The sequence below is a fragment of the Orbicella franksi genome, chromosome 4 (assembly GCF_964199315.1).
Source record: "Orbicella franksi chromosome 4, jaOrbFran1.1, whole genome shotgun sequence".
Taxonomy (NCBI): domain Eukaryota; kingdom Metazoa; phylum Cnidaria; class Anthozoa; order Scleractinia; family Merulinidae; genus Orbicella; species Orbicella franksi.
The window spans coordinates 24,784,801-24,807,542 of record NC_138148.1 but is presented as its reverse complement, the minus strand read 5'-3'; the positions used below and the strand labels follow the sequence as shown (position 1 = coordinate 24,807,542).

The window sequence follows — 22,742 nt, the reverse complement described above, 5'->3', positions numbered from 1 at the left end:
CTCAAAGTAATAGAAATGCATTATAACTCACATTAGTCATATTGTTCACAGTGTTCATTGCGTCAGCGATCAACTGCCCCATACTTGGATCCGCTATTTCATCATCAATGTCTGAAAAACTGCTGGGTCCTTTGTAAGGCTGTCAAGGCTGAGGCAAGTCATCTGAACTGTCACTGGCATCTGACTCAGACTCTTCAACGTAGAACTTGGTCTGTGACTTTGTGGCCAGAATCTGCAAACAATAATCAAAGTTGAGTTTGGTACATAACACAACCAAATGAAATAGAAAGAGAAAGGATGTTCTGCTGTTTGCAACACATTGGAAACGACAGCTGTCTAGGGCTGGCACCCTAAAATTGACGGTTTTTGCACTTCAAATACATGTAAAACAGGTCAAAATTTGCAGTATATGCAATATACTACAGCTATATATTCTTACATGACATTTAGATATAAAAATGTCTGTATCACGTTTCAAAAAATCATGTCGGAATGATGTGAGAAGCAACACTGATTCAACAACCTGATGTTCTACTCTTAACTTGGCTTATGTAGAGCACTTCTAATATGATATCTAAGCTATACTGTGTGACTAGCAGTATTTTAAAAGCCATTAATTGGTTTCCACACCTGGAATGGAAACTGTTTAAACGGACATAAGGTTATTATAACGGATGCGAAAATGTCACGAGCGGTATTAAACGCAAGTTGTTTGAACGGTAAGTTAACATAAAACGATTTTCAAGGAAGATTTAAACATCTAACAAGCAGTTTCATCAGTTTAGCAGAGGAGCATTTCAGTGAACATCAAAACAGCATGGTACAAAATATCTTGTTGCCATAAATTAATTGTGACGTGATGCGGTCACAGTCAACGGCCGTGAATACTCAATGAAAGGTTTTCGCATGAGTGAACAGTTGATTGTGTCAACCTCAGTATGTTTTTTGAAACAGAAAAGTTTTTAAGCCCATGCTAACTGGGAAACTAATAACCAAAATTAATAAACTTAGCTGAAAGAACACGTTGCAGGTATAATCTAATACTCAAGACACTCTATCACATTACGTTACATGTCCTACATGCAACGTTTCGTCAAGGAGTTTCAAAGCTTTCACAGGATAGGAAACCTGTTTGGATTGCCTTAAAAACAATAATAAACCCTTTGGTAAGTCTTTTGAAACCCGTTGCTAACGCTTTTAAAAGTTCTTTGGAAACCCTTTAGAAACCCAGTTTCAAGGGATTTCAAAGAGTTTCAAACCCTTTGGAAACGCTTTGGAAACTCATTAGAAACGTCTTGGAAACCCTTTAGAAACCTGGTTTCAATAGTTTGAAACCCTTTGGAAACGCCTTGGAAACCCTTTGAAACTCTTTAGAAACCCTTTGGAAACTCTTTAGAAACCCTTTGGAAACTCTTTAGAAACCCCTTGGAAACCCTTTAGAAACCCGGTTTCAGTAGTTTGAAACCCTTTGGAAACGCTTTGGAAACCCTCTCAAACTCTTTAGAAACCCTTTGGAAACCCTTTGGAAACTTTTTAGAAACCCTTTGGAAACCCGGTTTCAGGAGTTTGAAACCCTTTGGAAACCCTTTTGAAACCCGGTTTCACTCAAATTGCCATGTTTCATAAGACGTGTTTTTGTATGGAGGGTCACAATTTATTTTCCCAGATTCGTTCAACAAATAATTACCTTTCCTGTGGGTTTCTCTTTTTTCTTTGGCCTTTGGGTCTCTTGTCTTCCTTTTTTTTTGCAGGTTCACTGGATTGCGTAGCTTCTGAGATCTGAAAAGGGAAGTCAAAATTTGTATTAATATCAAATATGCAGGGTTTGTGAAAAAATCAGTTCAGAACAAACAGTACGCGCATTTACAGCAAAAGTTGACGCAAAAAAATTTGCTAACACTTAATCAGATCTCACAGCAGTAAACTTGTCTTTGATGGTGGCGAGCCACAAAAGTTTTCTCTTACTTTGATTACTGAGCTGTCTCAATCTATCATCATTTCTTCTTTACCAAAAAGGATGGTTTAAGCAAGTTTATCGCAAATTAAGACAGGTTGAGACTCACCAGTTTTCATTTTGCTCAACATGGCTGTGGTCATCTTTAGAAGACTCAGGCTTGTTCTCATCATTTACGGGGTAGCTGCTTAAAACAGCAGTGTATTTCTTTTTGGTTTTCCCCCAGATTACCCATACTTTTTTACCTTGTTTGATCGGCGATGGATCAACTATAGCAGTATGAAAGACGTCTGAATAACGTCGACTCCAGTTTACGTGTGCGATTTGTTTACTCATTTTAACGGTGGTGATTGTGGAAAGCAAGTGTTTATTGACTAGGGCAAGGATTGCAACCTTTTTATAACAAAACACAAGCTCCAGTTGGATCGAAAATCCTGCAAATTGATTGGCTTTTGTATCAACTGTTATAAGAATCCAATTGTTATTCAAATGTAATCAAAAACAACACATCAACTATTGTTGTACAGGCTGTTGGTCTATGATATACGTGTCGCCCTCTCGTTAAAAATACCTTTTTGTTTAAGGTGCTGTGAAATTTGTGCATACTTTGCCACTCATACCACAAATTTACAATTAACATTTTTCAACAAGCAGATCGATTTCCAAGTCTTTTTCATCATTCACTCAAAAGTGTGCGGTGGGCGTGCACATTGCACTTGAATGATTTCACACATTGTTTATTAGTCCATTTGATTGAAACAATGCTACAGTGCTTTTGATTAAGCGTGGCTTAATCAAAAGCTAAATTTTGAGTTGCAAAAAGATTTCTAAAGTGTGTTCGCTCATAATTTGGCAATGTTTACAATTTTTTTCTTACCGCTAATGATCTCAAATCTGTTTCTGAAAACTTTCCTTTTCTTCTCAGCCGAACCACAATCACAACAACCAAATTAGTATGGCAAATATGATGTAAGCTTATTTACTACTATGACAAAAGGGAAAGAACACTGCAAATGCACATGCTTTAGTGCAACCTAAGGGCATGCGTGTGGCATTCTTTTTCTTTTTACCAAAAAGCACTTTGAATAGAAAAAATAGAGATTCTGTCATTTTTGATTGTTTTTGCATCTACTGTGATCTATTGTGTCTTTTAAGTGAGCCGCGGATGGTTTTTAACTTCATTTCTGCGTTATTTAGTCATTTCATGTATTTGAAGAAATAATAACAATGTTATTTTGCACGTTTCTCTGTGTCAATAGTAATTTGATCTTTAAGAATTATTCCCACTTCGAATGTTTTCAAATCTGTTTTTGGAAACTTACTATTTCTTTTCAGCTGAACGAGATGTTTCTGATTTACACACATGAACAGTCAGAAATAAAACCCTGACAGCAGTCAGCAGTAAAATATACAGTTCAATTGTTAATAATCCCAAGCCGATGAAATTACATCAAGTTTCATCTGCACTTAAGTAAACAGCCAGATTAATAAGGAAGTTTGCAGTGATGTGAATCTATTATTATTTTTGTCACTATTCTTACTTGGGCTAGGATAACAAAAGGGGTGGGAATAGGGGAGAGAACTTTGCATGAAAATCAAAGTTCTGATCCGAAAAAAGTAGTCTTTTTTATTGGCCATTGACTTTTCTCAGATTTGGTTGCTCCTAAAGGAGCTGTTTTTATTCTGAAAGCTTATTTAAAACGTTCAATACTAGGTTGCACCACCACGCTCCATGACAGCAGCTGGAACAGCCTACCGAAGGACATGATCGATATACATGTAACGCCCGCAATTGGCTCTATCCATCCTTTTGTTCCAAAATTTTTGAATGCCGTCAATGAGTTCTTCTTTTGTTCAGGGCTTGACTTTTGACTCAAGGTACAACTTCAGTTCATGCCAAACGTTCTCAATTGGATTGAGGTCTGGGCTTTCGGGAGGGGTTGGCCACCAGTCGATGCCATGCTCATCAAAAAAGGCCTGGGCAAATCTCGAGGTGTGTTTGGGATCATTGTGCAGCATAAAACTATAGTTTGGCAAAGTCTCATTGATGAATGCAGCCAGATTAAGTTCCTTGATTAGCTGGACATTTGTGATCATGGTTGGTCACTTTGTCTATTCAGACCAAGATTATAAAGTCAGCTGACAGACACAGTGCTGGTTGCCATAAAGGTTGACTTGCAATTGTAACAACCAATAGTCACTTCTCATTTAGAACAACATCATCCTTGGTGACATTTTCCAAGGGGGCATTCACATTGAACTTCTCCTGTTTTAAAAGGGTACTTGCAATAGCACGGATGTGAGAAGTTTTGTCTTTGTTCCTGAGCAGTTTCAGATTAAGAGTTTTAGCAATTGGTCTTAGGTCCTTAATGAGGTGAACATCATTGATGGTTGTTCTGTCCAGCCATACCAAGATAATGGTTTCTGCTGATGATAAAGTGAGTTCTGAAACACAGAAAAGATAATTTTAAGTTAGTTAAAAGTAAATCCCAGTTTGCCAACCACTTCCTACAGTGTTATTTCTTACTGCAATAAGTAACATAGGCACGCAAGGTGTGCAAGAGTTATTTTTTTTGTGAAGTGCCGGAGATAGGAGCATTCATGGAGCTGTTTACAGTAATGATTTGGTAAATCTGACAAGTTTTTTTGGTTGCGATGTACAGAAAGAAAGAAACTGGGAATTTATGATGTACATATGATGTTACATCAGTAATGGTAAGATAGCTAAATAGTAAGCCATAAAATGTTTCAACAAACTACAGTAATCTGACACGTCTCCAGGTTAGTGTAGATACCATCTTTTTCTCTTCTTTGATTCGTTCTTTGATAAACCCATAGTGATTGGTGTGACAGGTGCACATGCATAACTCCCTCACTCACCCATCACATAGCCCTTCCAACCCCCAAGAGGAATTTTTGCTCAAAAATACTCAAGAGACCTTTTCGCATTTTATGAGTCGTAAGCTTACCCTTTTTACACAACACAACACTACTTCACCGAAAATAGAAAGAAAGAGAAAAAAAAAAACCTCTCTGACTCATTGAAAGTCTGATTTAATTAAATTGCACTTTAACTTGGTGCCACGCAGTCTTCAAAGAACATTTGAGAGTTTTGATACTTTTTACCTTTAAAAATATCGGACTGAAAAGAATGTCATAAAATGCCCATCAAATAAAAATAAACTGCTACTGCAGAGACGTAAAAACCGTCCAGAAATGAAAGCTTTTTTTTGTTTAATATCCTGGGAACAATAGCCGATAACTTGTCAGCTCTAATTGAATTTACTCCCATATAAAAAACAAAAGTGTTAAGTTACCATTTGTTACTAAAGATAGCAAACATCTCTTGGGAAGGAGCGGTGACGATTCGTCAGCTCTAATTGAATTTACTCTCTTGTGAAAAACAAGAGTGTCAAATTACAGTTGGTGACTAAAAAATAAAAATATCTCGTTATATTTGCATGCAATAAGAACAAAACAATCGTCACCTGCACTTACTATTGTAAACGTTAGAACTGTTTCAAATCTAAATAGTCTTGTCTCCTCTAAAATATGTCCTAAGAACTAAAAGCGACGATTCGTGACCTCTAATTGAATTTACTCCTTGCAAAAAACAAAAGAATCAAGTTACCTTTGTAACTAATATCTCGTTGCATTTACATACTACTAACTCACGAACCGAAGGCTCATCTCGTTCATTTAACTAAAATCCTCAGCCTAACCCACATAAAATGTCGAAGTAAACCAAATATATGAATACTTCCTCCTCTTTTATAGAAGAATAAATATGGCTGTTCTAAACTGTATTGGAATCAAATCTTCTTACATACCATTTACCTTTACAACAAGAAATTTGATTGGCTGTTTATAGTAGATCCAATCTGATTGGTGTGACATACATACATCTCTCACTCACTCACTCACTCACTCATTTACTCACTCACTCACTCATCCATTGACCCGTCCATAACATACCCAATGCGCTGACTAAGAGGTATTTTTTTTACAAAAAAAACAACTTAAAAATGGTTTTTCAGCCAGCTACTTATTTCCAAATAAGTAGAATTCTACAGTAAAATCAAACCTAAAATGTGTACAATTTAAGGTAGCTCAAGATGCGTTAGTCATTCCTGTCATTGGACTTCTATCATAGCTATCCTGCCGATGCTGATGAGGAGAACTTTCTATATACAATACTGTATTAACTATCCAAATACTGTATCAATAGCCAATAAATAAAATAAAATGATAAAGGGTGGTCAAAATTACCCTAGAATCTCAATCAGCATTAACAGGCTAGCTAGAAAAAAACTGAGATTGTGATCCTGAACTCAAGTCATCAAAGCAAAACAAGAGCAAGAGTTACCAAGAACTGAAACCTTCCCTCTTATTTAGGGGTGCGTACTGAAGACAGGGTACTTACAGTGTATTAAAAAGAGAAAACAAAAGGTGCTTGTTAGAAATATGGCACTTATTGGAATGATCCATGTAAATTATCACAACCCAGAATGTACCAGAAAGGTAGCAATCTGAATTACACATGGCTCACCTGTGTTGTACTAATCATCCAATTTATTTGACTTTGCCTCATCACTTTCTGGGCTGTCTCCACTCGTATTACTTGTGGTTTCACTTTCACTGCTGCTTACAAGACACAGTCTGCTAGTCACTTCCAGCTGCTCAGACTCCTTACATCATCATTCATCCATGTGTTTGTGTATAATTTGCAATATAGCATTCCTCCCCAGTGCAAGCCTTGGTAAAGTAAATCCCTTGTCCTTGCCAAGGGTGTCAACGACAACAAGCATTTTCTTTGTTGCTTCTGGATTATTTCTAAACCTTGGTGCTGGAGACCCCAAAGGCCAAGCCTGTTTGATGTAATTAAGGATTTTCCTCTTTCTGTGTTAAAGAGGTTCAACATGGGATTAAAATTACTACAGGTAAATTGGAAACCACTTCGTGGATAGACTAGCTACTCCTGCTGCTCTGTAGTAAACCTATTTAGCAATGTGATGGTGCTTTAAATTTCCAATAAATAGTCTTTGTCAGGCCCTATACCCACTTAGGGTTATGGTGAAAATCTAAATAGTTTTTGTGATATGGCAGATGTAGGGCTGTCAAGTAAGGGTTGTGCAGGTTTACTTGCTCTTGTGGTATCATAATTAGTAAATTGATGAAAGTGAAAGATGATTTTCAATGGCTTTTATGATTGGCACCAGGCATCTTTTGACTCATGAAGACTAAGAATTGTACTCAGGAACTTGTATGTGACTGCAGCCCTTAAGATGCTAAACTTTTTACAAGAATAAAAACCAAATATATGGAGACTTACTTTGTAATAAATGGTTCTATATGTCGTATTCAATTGATTGTTTTCTGTGTTGGTCAGTATTCTGTCCACCAAGGAAAAATCAGTTCTTGACATGGGCTTCTCTCACTCACAGCTTCCTTAAATACGATACAGCAAATAGACGGTATAGTTAAAATGGTAATATAAGCTAACTATTATATCGAAATCTGATTATTGCATGATTTTCAGTACGCCTAGACCTATGTGTCATATTGTTTTACACTATTAAAAAGAATCTTCAGTTAAGTATTTATGAAAATCTTTTTGCATGAAAACAAACTAGTCTATGAAAAATGGTATTTGACTAAACTGGAAGAAATCAAGCCATGCACAATTCTTCCTGGCCTGACGTTCTCTACAACTAACATGGCCAATTATTACGCATTGCATAATGTGTTTGTTCTTCAACAAGTGGCAAGGAATTTTGGGCACATAATTTGTGATGTAGGGAAGAAAATTGTGTTACAAAAAGCAAAGCTAAACATAGCTAAAATATTTCGCGTAAATACAGCCTGAAAGTGCAAACCACAATGCAGCTTAATGCATAATCAAAGGCATTCAAAATTTTGAGGCTTGTATAATTTTTCACATAAGTCTTACCTGCAATGGGTCCTCCACTGAGTTCATTTATTTCTCCGAGAACTTTCCTTCCTTGCCACTAGTATCGAGTCCTAACTTCTCTATGGCTTGACTGCTCTGTACAGTAGTTGACAAAAGTATATGTCCATCAATGTCCTCCTGCTCAAACTTTCCTGCAACAACAACAACAACAATCTTTATTTCGTGCCAAGAAAAATTTTACAATAAAAATAAATACATGCAATGTGAAAAAATAACAATGAAAAACAGAGCACAGCAACTTAGAAATAACTAAGGCTAATCAAGCTAAGTGGCTGGGCCAAGCGGAAAAAATATTGCAATAAAGTTACAGAATATATGAAAAAAAACAGGACACGATTTCATTCACACAGACACAGACACATACAGAGAACGAAAAAGAAAAAAATTAATGTGCACACAAAAAAATGAAAAATTAAAGTACATCAATGTACCAGTCAGTAGTTGGAGATAATCAATTCTTTTAAGAGATTTTTGAAACAAGCACGACTCTTAGATTTAAGTGAGTCATCAATGGAATTCCAAACTTTAGCACCGAAAAAACTAATGTTAAATTTGCCTTAATTAGTCCTTGCTTTTGGCAGATAGTATGAAATCTTACTCGCCAGTTTGGTTTGATATTGATGCACTTTGTTGATACTCTTGAAGAAATTATCAAAAATTAATGGCAGTCTATTAGACTAATAGTCGTACATAAATAAAGCACTATATAAATATATTAAGTCACTTACTTTAAGTATTTTTAATTTCTGACAAAGTGGACTAGAGTGGGAATTATATTCTGAGAATGTCATTATTCTGACTGCTTTTTTTGTAAGATGATAAGAGGTAAAAGAGTTGTTTGATATGTATTCCCCCGAGTTATTAAACTATAAGTCAAGAAGGGATAAATTAGTGAGTAATACAACTGTAAAAGGACCTTGTCGGTCACAGAGTGCCTGATCTTAGAGAGTATGCCAATACACAGCTTAATCTTTTTAGAAATATGTAAGATGTGATACTTCCAACTGAGATGTGAATCAATCAGGAGACCCAAATACTTTATGAATTTCTCTTGCATAATCTCCCTGTTAGAAATTGTTAATTTGACTATGTGACCCTTAACCTTTTGAGGGGGGTGAAAAATAATGAAATTTGTCTTATCAATATTTAAGGAAACCTTATTAGCCATAAGCCAGTCGATACCATTTTCGGATTTTAATTAACAATGGACTCAAGTTCAGCTAAATTAGAATTAGAGTAAAAAAGATTAGTATCGTCTGCAAAAATGTGGAAGTCAAACACACTACTGCACTTACTGAAATCATTAATGTACAGGAGAAATAGAAGAGGGCCTAACACAGAACTCTGTGGGACACCATGAGTAATGAGGGTGTCATCAGATTTAGTACTACCAATTGTAACATAATAACTGCCTCCTATTTTTTAAATAGGAAGCAAACCAGTCATCAGGAATACCACGGATTCCATAATGGGTTAATTTCCTTAGTAATATGCTATGGTCAACAGTATCAAAGGCTTTAGAAAAATCAAGAAAAATACCACACGAAAATAGGCCATCTTTAATTGCTCTTTGAATTTTGTCTGTAATAAAAAGAGTTGCATGTAGAGTGGAATGATCTCTCCTAAAGCCAAATTGTTTGTCATATAGAATATTATATTTGTCAATAAAAGTGATGTCTCTTGTATACAAGCTTCTCCAGGATTTTATTGAAAATGGAGAGCAGTGAGATGGGTCGATAGTTATTCATGCAAGTGACTGAGTCCTTTTTATGTACTGGAATAACATCAGCTATCTTAAATTGGTCAGGCACACACCCACTACTAAAGGAAAGATTAAAGATAAATTCAAAGGGAAATGATATGCAGGTTTTTAATAGCTTTAGCAGGCATACAGGAATGCTAAAAAGGACCAGAAGCCTTGGATGAGTTTAGGCTAGTAATTTCATTCTGTATCTCTACTGCAGAAACAGGGAAAAGCATAAAGCTGTTTGGCTGCGAGGACCCAAGAAAGTCAAGGGATCGATATCAACTTGAGGAATCTCTTCTGCTAACTTTCTGCCAATTTCTGAAAAATATTTATTAAAAGCTGAAGCAATAGCCTTGGAATCAGTAATTACATTGTTGCCAACAACAGTATTAGAGGGAGAGTTGAATCCGTTTGGTTTCAGGGTAATTAACTCTTTGATGCCTGCCCAGGTTTTTTTGATATTTTTACTATTTGCAATAAAGTAATTATGGTAGTAATTCTGTTTGCTGACTTTAAGCAGTTGGGTAATCTTATTCCGATAAAACTTATATTTAGTTAAGAAATATATACTCCTAGTTTCTAAAAAACGTTTATAAAACTTCTCCTTCAGCCTAATAGATACTTTGATGCCAGGTGTCACCCAAGGCTTGGATAATGACTTAATTTCTTTCCGAGTAAGTTTACCGAGAGGAGCGTGCTTATTGACTAATTCAGAAATACAGAGATAGAAATTCTGAAAAACTGTGTTAACATCAGACACTTCAGATTCATTAAATAAGACCTCTGACCAGTTCACCTTGCTAACCTCTGAAATAAGTGCTTCATTATCAAGCCTGGAGTAATCCCTTTTATACATCTTAAAATTTTTTGGAGGATTAGATAACTTTGTGATAATCAAAAAGTTAGGCAAATGATCTGTTATGCCACACAGTATATTACCACTTATAGCATGGTGCTCTAGTGAATTAAAGAAAATGTTATCAATTAGAGGTGCGGAATGATAGGTTATTCTAGTAGGTTTCAAAATCTGTGGATGGAATGTATAGGATCCTAGAGTATTGTCAAAATCTTCTGTCTCAGAATGAGAGTCATAATTTAAAAGATTGTTATTAAAATCACCCATCAGAAAACAAAATTTACCTTCTCTGTTTATTTTCTCGGTCACTTTATACAAAAAGTCTGCAGTTTTGGCAATATTTTGATCAGGATGCCTATATATTAATCCACAGACAACATTATGCTGAAGTGGGACCTCAATTTCAATCCAAATGGACTCAAATTCTGGATTGGTAGTGGAGAAGTCATCACGTTTAATGTATGAAAGATTGTCTTTGATGTAGAAACCAACACCCCCAGCATTAGACATGAATGGTTGAGACAGGAAACAATAACCAGGGAGATTGGTATTCAAATAAGAATCCATTCCAACTTTGATTTTAGTTTCGGAAAGGCCAATAACAGAGAAAGAATAATTCAAGTCACTTAACATTTGGAAGAAATCATCAAAGTTTGCTGCAAGACTTCTAATATTAAAGTGCAGGGCAGAAAATGCCTTATCAGAAATGGTTGATCGAATATCTTCATTAGAGTGGATGAATTGAGTAATATCCAAAATTAGTCACGGAAGGTAAATTCAGGTCAATATCAATGCTGGATAAATTGCGATTATTATTAATAGATGCAGATAGATCAAAACTTGGTAAAGACTCTAAATTCGATCTGGATATTTTTCAGAGCAAAGACAATCTGTGTTGGAATTATAGACCAGTAGCTCAACCAGTTCATGGTCTTCCACGGAATTAAAAGGAAAAATTTTGTTACGGCAGTGCAGGCAGAGCCACAAGTCACAGGTCGCAGCGAAATAGTTGTACTCCTTAACAGATAAAGCAGTACATTTTAGGTGAAACCACCAGAGGCAAGAGCCACACTGGATGCCTCTACAATCTTCTTTCACAGGCCTCACACAGTTCCTACGCTTAGGCACTATCATTTAATGTAATAAGAGATAAAGGAGAACTAGTAACAGTGCAGGAAAATAATTAGAGCACTTAGCTGGATCCATATGTTCAGCCTTGGTCATCTTGTCCTGCAGGACGATGTGCTGCTTTCAACTTTGCTAGATCAGAATCGCTGGTAATTAAATGAGAGCGACTGTCCTTGTTCTGCCTGAGGAAAATTCGACCATTTGAGGTGGATATGAAGTCAAATTTCAATTCTTTCTTGACTTTTAGGGCTGCTTTGAATAATTTCTTCCTTGTCTGAGTAAGGCTTTCAGAGATGAATATTTTGTTTCTCTCCGCCGATGATGTACCAGCAAGATCCCTGGATGATTTGTTTTTGAGTTTGTACCTTGCTCTGTAAAATTTCTCCTTGACATCCCTCTTTACAAACTTTGCTATAACACTTGGAGGTGGGGAATGCACAGTACCGTCTTTGTCTGTCCAAGGAGGAATTGGAGGAAGCCTGTGACTGATCAAGATGTCATCTTCGCCTAACTCTACATCGAGAAGGCCGGCCGCTTGTTTCACAACCTCATTAGTGTTTTCATCACGGCTAACCGACACATTCTTGGCGCATATATTGCTCTTGTTCATCCAGGAGAACTACATTCTCGTTGACTTTGCTGATAGTAGTATTAAGTTGAGCTTTAAGAGCATTGTTCTCCAGCTCAAGAGTTTTCACAGTCCTCTCGAGGTTGACCACTTACTCCAACAACTTACGGTGCTCGTCGTCTTTAAAGTTCAAAGAATTCTCAATTGGCTCTAGTTTTAGCCTTAGTATTTTCTCCAACTCATCGTGTGTAACATGCACAACCATTATGGAATAAGAACAACGACAAAAATGTAAAAACACTACACAAAACTTCAAAAAACTTAGAAAATTTGATGGCCTTCGGAAGGCACGTCCATATTGTTTGCTGACCGCTGACCTGAGACAGTTTCACTTCTGAAAGTCTTCAACACCCATATCCTTGACTTCGGCGACTGACCATTCTGGCAAGGAGGGAAAATGGCATATATAGACTGAAAAATTGCTTAGCTATAAAATAGTAAATCATTTAAGAAAACCATACTGTACACTGCTTATCTGATACAGTCTTGCTTGAGACAGATTCAACAGCGGCAAAATTTTGACGGGCATTTTGCCGCTGATTGCGACAAGGCAGAAAAGGATTCTTCCGTACCAACAGAGTCTGTATAACCTACAGATTCCCTAGTTAGATCCATAGGTAGTTCCCTTTCCGCAGTTTTGCACACACTTTCTGGTGAAGAAGTAATTGGCAGTCTCTTGCAATACAAAGTGCCCTTTCTACTCGCATCCGCCATCTTGAAAGTGACCTTGAGGGGGTTTGGAGTCTGGATTACATACAACTGTCAACATTTCTGATTGGTTGTTATTCACACCACGGTCAAAGGGATGGCTTTTCATTGGCTAATTGAAGTTCAGTCCCAGTGACAATGCCTAGTTCTGTTTTGGCAAGTGACTGGAAACGATTCATCATGCCAAAACATGGTCGCCCTAAGCAAAACTGTTCCATCTTCTACCTGCCACTGTCTGGCTCATTAAGCAGCCCACGTTCATTGTCTTTGTATAATTTGCACAGGAAAGCAGTAAATTATCGTATACAAAAATCTCATCTCAACTCAAGTGCATTTTGCGATGTAGTTACACCAGCAGGATCTGAAGAGGAAACAGTGGTGGAAAGTGAACTTGAAGAAAGGCTCCATTACGAAGAAACTAGAGTAGACGATCATGGTTGCATTGAAGGTATATATGTTATTTGCTGGCTGGGAGATCTGTATGGTGAAAAACTGTGACCGAGGTCTTGAAAATGCTGCCCAAGACCACAGGCCAAGGGCAGCATTTTCAAGCCCAATGTCACAGTTTTTCACCATACAGACCAACCCTAAGCCGGCAAAGAACATGTTTATTTTTTTCCTGCAGTAAATTGGTTTTACAGATTACAAAAATTAATGGGTTTGTTTATGCAACTCTTGTCATTGAATCGGCTTGTGTGCTCTCTACTAACGATTTGTAAAAAATTGTGGCAACGAGTGAGTAACTCAGATAGTAGACAAAAAAAGATTTTTTCGAACTTCTTTGTGTTAGTTGCATTTATTTCACCAGTCAAGTTCTCCAAAATTGTTTTTGCGGTGTGAAATTTCATGCGAAGTTTTAAGTTTTACTACAACAACAATTTCTGTCAGTCGTTGCTTTTAAAATCACCTCGTCACTTTTCTACCATAAATTGAATAGCAGAAAGCGAGGAAATTCGTTCAGAGTATTCCACAGAAATTTTTCTAAATACAGCGACGATCAGAGTGGTAAACTCAACTGAAATTTACTCAAATTTTAGAGCAAGAGAAACTTAGGATTATGCGCCATTACAGTGCCAAGCTACAAACAGTTAAGCAAACTTTCACAACTTCAAAACACTCAATTGAATTTACTTGCAGTGACTTTCCTTGCCATTTTAAAGTGAACAGAGATAAACTTGCGTTGACTAATCGTCGATGGATGTGTGAAAGAGGCAAAAGATTAACAATTACCGCTAACTTTTAGGAGCAAAATTCAGGCAGTGGGAAAAAAATCCAGCCCATGGGCTGTATCATAAAAAGCTGGACCGGTCACATGAGGATGATAAACCAATCAAATTCGAGGATTTAGGATTCTGGCCCACTCAGATGCTCGAGAAAAAAATAAATAGTCATATTCTGTCTTTCGATATCAGAACTTTTTTGTAAGAAAGTCAGGAAGTTTGGCGAGCCTGAGAAAAGACAGAACTCAAGCAGCTGAAGTCATTGCACGTAGCCCGAGAGGAAATTGCCCGAGATGTTGTAGTTTTGCAAGGTTAAAATTTTAATTTTTTGGCTTGTTTATCTGAAGATGGTGACCTTTGTGCTCACAGTCCTATTCCATAAGAACATGTTGCATTTGAAGATGAATCTCAGGAAACTGACTTAGATGAAATGCATGGCTCTGCACCTGGACAAGCAGAAACTGTAAATGAAGTTGATTATCTGGGTAAGGCAATTGTTAAATGCATCTTTGAGTAACTTGATATCATACAGAATACAGGCGCATCACTAAACACATTTCAAGATGATGAGAAAGCTAAAACACATGAAATAACTCTGAAGTAACTAAAAATGGCGAGGTTATTTGAGAATTAATTTTCCTTAGCAATGGCTCGAAAAGACCAGTTAATGGACCCTTAACTGGGATGATATTCTCCATGTAATCACCCCCTTAGATCAACTGGTGTATTTGGATAATATTTCTTCATCATTACATGCAATTCTCTACTAAAAAACGTACTAAATTTTTTAACCAATTATGTTGAGAGACTACTCAGATCTTCAGTACATTTGGAGTTTAATACAGCTCTGTTTCGTACGCTAACATAAAGTTAGCCCACTCATCAGTTAGTTTCCATATACACTCCATCATCAGTTAGTTTCGATATACTAAATTTTTTACATGGTGCAAAATTGGTTTACCTAACATGGTTTACCTAACATTGGTTTACCTGACATGTATAGGTTGTGTCTAAGTTAAAATACCTGTATACAAACTGTTTTTGAATCGTAAATTTTCAAACTTGTCGAATGCTTACATTAAAAAAAAATACCTTTAGTAAGGAAAGGTGAAAAGATTCAGAGAAAACGATATGAGAATAAAGATGTATTTCAGCTACTGATCAGCAAAAGTTTAACTGTCGCCTTAATACACGTTTAGCAAACCGTTTGAAAAATTTGCTGTGGCTAAATAACCGGCAGCCGGTCAAGGTTTTCAACACACTAAATAACCAGCAGTCTGACATTTTTCTAAAAAAATTTTCCAAGCTGATTTCTGATTTCCTGTCAAGCATGACGTTTGCTTGTGGCGGGAAATTTGTAGCAGACGTGAATGAGGTCTCTGTCTAATCTTTGGTTTACAGTGACGATCGATTATCGCTTCGTCCTTAAGCTGTAACTTCTACCCTTAACATAGCTTAAATATGAAACTTACTTGAACAAAAATAAAATTGTCATGCTGTCACAAACGCATGGATCGGTTCGTTTGATTCCTTAAATTTGTCACGAGTATCGGACTGCCGGTCATTTAGTGATTTAAAAACCGTGACCTGCAGTCGAACTGAAAAAGATCTACTACAAACTGTGGTCTTGTTTTCTGAGCCGAGCGTGAACCAAGCGTTAGACTTGCGATCTATAAAGTTCTGGATCGCTAGGTAGATTTGGATGGGTTTCCTTGAGAAAAATATCAGACTGCCGGTCATTTTGACCGGCTTCAGTCGGCGTTCAAAATTCTCAAGGCTCTCTGCGCTTAAACTCAACATTTGAAGCAAACGAAATTGGAAAGCAAGTTTACATTACAAGTTACATTATTACTCACCGAATATCCCCAGAACATGTCCATGAAACAAGATCGCTCTCTTTGCTGGATCAGTCCCTTGTATGGAGCATTCATCACCTTCGCTCACATTGAAGGGATCAGAAACGATGATCTTTGAAGAACTCTGTGCATCAATCCCCCACGAACCCCAGTCAACAACAACGTGCTTGTGTTTCGGCATATTCGGAATCGAAGCTATTGTACGCACTAAAGATGAAGATGAAGCAACTAAAACGCCAATGATCGCGCCAAACTCATGAGGAGATATGGATGTCAAACCACGAAGACCACAAATAGGACACTTCCGAATGCAAATCTGGCGGAACTTTTTCTTTGATTGTATTCTTTATTTGAATATACGCGGTTCACTTCAAAGTGTGGGGAAAAGTGTCGGACGAATAGCACATCTTCGGATTGGTTGGCATGAAATGTGCGAAATTCCTCTCGTTCCGATAATGTTGAACGGATCGATTTTCTTGTTCGCTAAGTAACTTTTGCTTAACATCACACTGTCTCTTTAAGAAGAAAAACATGGCATCAAAGTCATCAGCCAAAAAATAAATTGAAAAACGTTTCAATTTCATACACGTCTCACACGTGCGACACTGCTGTCGGCGCCATATTTGTTTACAAAAGCCAACTCGCATCACGTTATCTAGTAGGATGCAATGTTTCAGTAATGGCGGTTTTGAACAAAACGTTCGAAGCTACAGCAAGCGATTGTTACGTTTCCCTAGACGACGAGGTATCCAAAGTCTCCAACAAACTATTTTTTGAGACTTTTCCAGATGTTATTGTGCAGTTACGAGCATCATGTTCTCTTTCAAGCTGCTGGGAAATTTCATATTTGCTTCATCGATACCTTCATCGCGACATGGCTGCGCTTGAAGTCAACGATTGCAACACATCAAGAATGGCTGTTCTGGTATTTAAATCGCCAAAAAAGTATTTCAAAATGATCGATTTGAAGGATATCAGGGTAATTCAACACTTGGCCGCATTTAAAACTGCATTAACGACTCTGAGCTTTCGTGACAATGTTTTGGTCGAAACAATCGCCACTCAAGCTTTGATACTTGATCATAGTAAGCTTACTATTGAGGAAAAGCCTTGCAGTAGTGATGGCGATGGAGAGGACTTCAATACAACGTGTAAAGAACACCGAACAACTGAATTTATTCCTTCAGTTGGCTTGTCAGTGCTGCGATTGCGAGGAGGGGCTAGCGGAGACGAAGAATCATGGTTGTGTGACATTTGTGGAAAGTCACTCGTGTCTAAAAGAAATCTTGATGTGCACATGAACTCTGCTCATGCCAGTCACCCAGACTTCACATGTGTTACATCGCCTGACAGCCTGCCTAAATGGAAGTGCAGTTTGTGTGGAAATTTTCTCTCTTCAAAGCAGCGAGTGATCTCACATTTAATTAGAACTCATGGTAAAACAAACTTTCTAGATCCAGAACAGAAACAGACCCTTACCGGTAATTCTCGAACGACATTGTGGAGAAGAAAAGGTTCTGCAAATGGCTGTTTTGTCCCAGAACAAAGCTCTCCCTCTGTTTCTTTTGAGGAAGGTTTAGAAATTGACTTTGAACATTGCTCATCTATTTTGGATGAATCACCAGTACCTCAAGGGGCGAGCTCTGCTACAAGCTTATATGTATCTCAATCAAGCTCAGAAGAAGAATTGCAAATCTTTTTAACTACTGACACTCATGAGGACATTGAAACTTCAAGACAAGGCACATGTTTCTACAGTAAGAACAATGTCAATAACATTACTAATTATTGTTCAGACTCTGAGCACCCAGATTCTGACTCAAATATTATTAGTTTTATTGATGAGTCAAACACATCAGACTCAGACTGTTCAATGAGTAGTGACACTGATTACAGTTCATCTGGAACAGATCTGCCAACGTCCAGTGATGAATCAGATGCAGAAGAACAGGACAAATCAAAGGTGGTCTCAGGTGCCTCCAACATCCCTCCAATTACTGAAAAGGAAAGACTGAGCCTAATCATTTTATCGTACATTGCTAAATATAAATTGAGTGGCTCTGCTTCTGTTGATCTTTTGGATCTCCTTAAGCTTATTGCCCCAGAAGATAACATCCTGCAATCTCTGACATTAAGTGACATAAAAGAAACACTAGGAGATTGCATTGTTAATCTTTATGATTGCTGTGGAAAGTGCTTCTCAATTTTTCCAAAGGATGAGACTATTTATCAGTGTGGTACAATAGATAGTGATGGAAACCAATGTACAGGATTGCGTTATCGTGGAAATTCACATAACCAGGTTAAAAAGCAGAGAAACTTATATTTTGTGACTGTTTCAGTTGAACAGCAGTTGAGCAAACTTCTGGAATGCACTGGCATTTGGGCAAAAATTCAGCAATACAAAAACACACCAAACTATTCTTCAAGTATTAGGGACATTGTCGATGGAACAGTATACAAGAGGTACAAGGAAAGTGGAGGATTTCTCACCAAAGAAGACAATTTAACTTTACTTTTTAATACAGATGGCATACCTTTATACAAATCCTCAAAGGTGAATATTTGGCCTGTTTTTCTTGCCATAAATGAACTTCCCCCAGAGGAACGATTTGCAAAGAAGAACATGATACTTTGGGGATTATGGCAAGGGAAAGGAAAACCAAGGTTTTCCACCTTTTTTGAAATATTCACTGATGACCTTATCCGACTTAAGTATGAAGGTTTTACTATTACAAACAAATGCCATCCAAAACTTATGCTTTCACTGGGTACTACTGACTTACAGGGTAAGGCATATCTTATGTACATGAGTCACCATAATGGTGTCAATGGTTGCCTTACATGTGAAGAGGGTTTTGTCACTAAGCAAGGAAAAGGCCATGTACGTAGCTATCCATTCAAAGATCCACCTGCTCCACTGAGAACAAGTGAAAGTGTAGTAGAGAATGCCCTGTCTGCCGTGGAATGTGGTCATAGAGTAAAAGGTTTCCATGATGTAACACCATTAGCAAAGCTTCCCTGGTTTGACTTGGTACTTGGAATTGTTCCAGACTATATGCACGGCGTGTTACTCGGTGTAACAAAGCAACTCCTTAATCTCTGGTTGTCTTCAACAAAACACAAGAAACCTTGGTTCATTGGACACAAAACAAAAGCTATTGATAAAAGACTGAGAGAGATGAGACCACCTGATTTTATACAAAGACTTCCAAGGCAACTAGAAACAAGCCGTGCTTATTTCAAGGCATCTGAACTACAAGCATGGCTGCTTTATTATTCTGTCCCTTGCCTCATTGACATTTTACCTCAAAAGTACTTAGAACATTTTGCTTGCCTAGTAGAAGGCATTTACATATTACTTGGAGACAATATAACACCAGATTTACTAGCTTTGGCTAGAGATATCTTATTGAAATTTTACAAGAATCACCAAGTTCTTTATGGTGATAGCAAATGCAGTCTAAATGTGCATAATGTTGGAGCCCATTTAGTGACTTATGTACAAGCATGGGGACCACTTTGGGCGTGGTCGTGTTTTCCTTTTGAAGATTTAAATGGAGCCCTACTAGAGAGTGTTCATGGGACAGGAAATCAGTGTCGCCAACTTATTTGGATGCTGTATGCTCAAAATTCCCTTCGAACCAAATGTCATTTAATTTCTGAGAAGAACATGCAATTTTTTGTGGAGCAAATGCTTTCTGGTGAGAGAAGCCTACGGAATGTGAAGAGTACAGCAAACTGTCAGGTTGCTGGAGCCCTTACAAAATGGACAGTAAACAATGAGATCTATGAACAGGCATCCTTACAACTTGATTCAAATTACACTGATAGACCAGTTTTTCTAAAAGCTAAGCGTGTGATTGTGAATGGGCATGTCATTTATTCACAGATCTATGAAAGAATGAAAAAACATTGTGGTTTTGCAGTCCTTATAGAGCAAAATGGAGGAAACTACATGGCCTTTGTTGAATACTTTTTGTTTGAAAGAAACTTAAAAACTGTGTTTGCTGTAGTTAAACGTATTGTTTTAGATTTTGAGAACCCTTTCTTTGTGAATGATAAGCCAAAGCATCTACTCAGGATTGCCGGTGAAGATGAGAGTTACACTGTTGTTGGAGTGGACTGTATCCTTGAGAAAATTCTTTATCTTTCTGGCAACCCAAACCACATATGTGTGGCTAGGGCTCCAAATTTTTGTGGCCATTGCTCATGAAATTGCTTGGGTTTTTTTTAACAAAGTATGTCATCAATAATATTTTAACTGTTAATAACGTGTAAGATATTTATACACTCAATAATCAGTGTACACCACTATAAATAACTCCAAAAAAGAACCAGAAAAGATAATCAAATGCTTTGTTTAACAATGAAGTAATTGGTCATTAGTTGTAATCATACAGTCACATATAAATTGTAAGTTTTCTTATTTGTAATAAAAACTTCTTAAATACATAGCAAGCTGACAAGTTAACTCATTTCTTTCAGTTGTTATCTGAAAAGAGTTAAATTCACACTGACAAAAACTGGAATATACTGGGAATTTCTTTCATTTTTGTTAAATCTCAATAAGCTGTAAACTGTTCCTGGTTTATTCCAGTTTCCTGCAAGAAATCAACCCTGGAAAAAACTGTCAAAATCTTGCAACAACTGGTAGATGTGTCAAATTCCAGCTATTTCCAGATTTTGACAATCCAAAACTTGCAAAAACTGGAAAAAAAATTCTGGAAAAAAGCTGGAATTTGATTCTGGAATAAAGCTGTCACATTCTAGAAATTTCTAGAAACTTCCAGACCTTGACAGAAAGCTAGAAATTTGTTTTGCAAGGGTTGTATGTCATGAACTGTGGACCTGCAAGTAGCATATGAAGGGCTTTCAACATTTAGTAAACATGCTCATGAAAGTGCACGTGTGTAATACTAAGATAATTACCTTACACCATACAATGCAAATGTTTTTGTTTTCAATTCAGTAGCAAGAAATCTGTTTGATGATGTTCTCACTCAAATCTGACACTCAGACGTAACTCAATTTTTATGTAGCTAGACAGCGAGAGAATAAAAAATGAAGGAGTCACTAAGCAAAATGGAACCTTCACAGAAAAAAAAATACCCAAAAGGAAATTTGCTCAAGATTTCTCAAATTTTGAGAACCAAAAGATTATCATAACATCGAATGGAGCAACTTAACTGTGACATTACATACCACAGAGAGTAGAAGCCTGTGCACAAAACAACTTCAGACATGAAGCAGAGCTTTCTCTTTCATCAAGAGAGATGGTTTCTTTTAGCAGTCTGTATATTCCTCCGACTAAAAGCATTAGATGAAGAGCATACACATCTGGAAGGTACTTCAGAAGAAGTGGCACAGCATAGAACAGCAAAAAATTCTTTTTTTCTTATGCTAAGGAAAGTCAAGTAATACATCAAAGATCAATTCAACTCAATGTACAGTTCCACACCTTCAGAAACTGTTATGTGTCATGTATTCTATATACATGTGTTCAATTGTTGAAAGTTAGAAAGTTAGAAAGTTCAAAACTGATGCAAGGAGTCAGAATCTAGTTTAGTTGTTATAGTCGAATCCCCCCTCCCCAAGAAACCCCATTCATGTATATCAAAGTGATGGGTATAGTAAATGACATTGTTCAGCCTGACAAAATACGGTATGGATCAAAACTGATATAACAAACACAATCCTGAAACCCTTTACTAACCTTTCCAATCTTTCTTATCCACAATACTTCTTGGTGTTCTGGTTACCTCACTTATAGGTTGAATGGAAAGGAATTCTTTGTCAACTTCTTCAATTCTGTTCCCAATGAAAAAGAGCTTGTCCTTGTTGTCCTGAGAAAACCAGCTATTTAACAACTGCTCCACTACACCTTCACATACACAATGCATGTAATCAATGGCAGTGCCACGGATGATGTCAAATGTAGGAATTCCAAATGCCCAGGATAAACCAAGAACTCCCTCTTTATCATAATTCTGAGGAGACAAAGGAGAGTGGAAAAACACTGTATATCAGTGCTTAATATATTACTACTGTAGATGAAACGAAAACTATTTCCTCAGTAAGATTAGGGTTTACATGAAAATACAATATACAAGCTCTTTCATTTAACATTTGACAATGTGGTGCAGTTGACTCTTATCTGCCGTAAATACCAACAACAAATAAACTATTGTAGTAAACTACAGTCATGAATTAAGTCATTGTCATTTTTAAAAAAAAAATGTGAACTTCAGAGTTTTTCTGTTCATGAAAATCACCAAGGAGACTACCTCCATCAACTGGAAAAATTAGTGACATGCTCTGGAACAATTTAACAGAAGTTTACTCACTGTTTTGGCACCTTCCTTCTTCTTCCTCATCACCTGGATGGCCTGCTCTTTGAACTCATCATGCCTTCTGACCTCACCATGCCTTCTGACCTCACCATGACCACTGCTTGAGGAAGCATTGTAGGGGTATATGTGGCACTGTCTGTTTCTGCCCTTTTTTTCAATGCCAATGACATGCTGACACCCTTTCTCTTTACATTTAGAGCACCCACAGTAGCCATTAAACTGCTTCATCTGCAGCCACAAGGCCTTTGCTGGAGAATCTAGTGTCACATCAAGCAGTATACCTCTAACATTGACCACATCTCCATCCCCCACTGACACCTG

The 22,742-nt window shown here is 37.2% G+C and overlaps 4 protein-coding genes across 6 annotated transcripts in view; 2 read left to right on the top strand and 2 right to left on the bottom strand.

Moving 5' to 3' along the window:
- LOC145484985 (uncharacterized) overlaps window positions 1-11,736 on the bottom strand; it is a 61,694-nt gene extending 49,958 nt beyond the window's left edge. For 2 of the 3 annotated variants that reach the window (XM_081463619.1, XM_081463618.1), the window contains exons 1-6: window positions 7,905-11,736; window positions 7,287-7,402; window positions 6,504-6,853; window positions 3,679-4,399; window positions 1,688-1,772; window positions 32-232 (exon numbers count right to left, since the gene is read on the bottom strand). In XM_081463619.1, the coding sequence (XP_081319745.1) occupies window positions 32-82 (51 nt within the window). In that variant the 5' untranslated portion in view covers window positions 83-232; window positions 1,688-1,772; window positions 3,679-4,399; ... (1 more) ...; window positions 7,287-7,402; window positions 7,905-11,736. Of the gene's footprint in view, window positions 1-31; window positions 233-1,687; window positions 1,773-3,678; window positions 4,400-6,503; window positions 6,854-7,286; window positions 7,403-7,904 lie in introns of those variants that run through there. The other variant, XR_014049114.1, reaches the window with a different exon arrangement.
- Window positions 11,737-12,485: 749 nt separating this feature from the next.
- On the top strand, window positions 12,486-14,759 carry LOC145485064 (uncharacterized). Its single transcript, XM_081463717.1, has 2 exons — window positions 12,486-13,440; window positions 14,560-14,759. Exons 1-2 carry the CDS (start codon window positions 13,131-13,133, stop codon window positions 14,592-14,594), a joined length of 345 nt encoding a protein of 114 aa, XP_081319843.1. The 5' UTR covers window positions 12,486-13,130; the 3' UTR covers window positions 14,595-14,759.
- Window positions 14,760-14,791: 32 nt separating this feature from the next.
- Window positions 14,792-20,687, top strand: LOC145484946 (uncharacterized). The gene has a single exon (XM_081463565.1). The coding sequence runs from the start codon at window positions 16,748-16,750 to the stop codon at window positions 20,282-20,284; it is 3,537 nt and encodes a 1,178-aa protein (XP_081319691.1). The 5' UTR covers window positions 14,792-16,747; the 3' UTR covers window positions 20,285-20,687.
- A 111-nt stretch (window positions 20,688-20,798) lies between these two features.
- Window positions 20,799-22,742, bottom strand: part of LOC145484971 (uncharacterized) — a 4,669-nt gene continuing 2,725 nt past the window's right edge. Inside the window, exons 5-7 of the mRNA XM_081463599.1 lie at window positions 22,416-22,742; window positions 21,785-22,058; window positions 20,799-21,471 (exon numbers count right to left, since the gene is read on the bottom strand). The exon at window positions 22,416-22,742 is cut by the window's right edge and continues 5 nt beyond it. Coding sequence (XP_081319725.1) covers window positions 21,467-21,471; window positions 21,785-22,058; window positions 22,416-22,742 — 606 coding nt within the window. The 3' untranslated portion in view covers window positions 20,799-21,466. The remainder of the gene's footprint in view (window positions 21,472-21,784; window positions 22,059-22,415) is intronic.

Bases quoted from the DNA above. Each gene is read 5' to 3' on its own strand.
- LOC145484946 (XM_081463565.1), top strand. From the start codon at position 16,748: ATGGCGGTTTTGAACAAAACGTTCGAAGCTACAGCAAGCGATTGTTAC.
- LOC145485064 (XM_081463717.1), top strand. From the start codon at position 13,131: ATGCCTAGTTCTGTTTTGGCAAGTGACTGGAAACGATTCATCATGCCA. The intron at 13,441-14,559 runs GTATATATGTTA...GTTTATCTGAAG, and splicing joins CGATCATGGTTGCATTGAAG to ATGGTGACCTTTGTGCTCAC.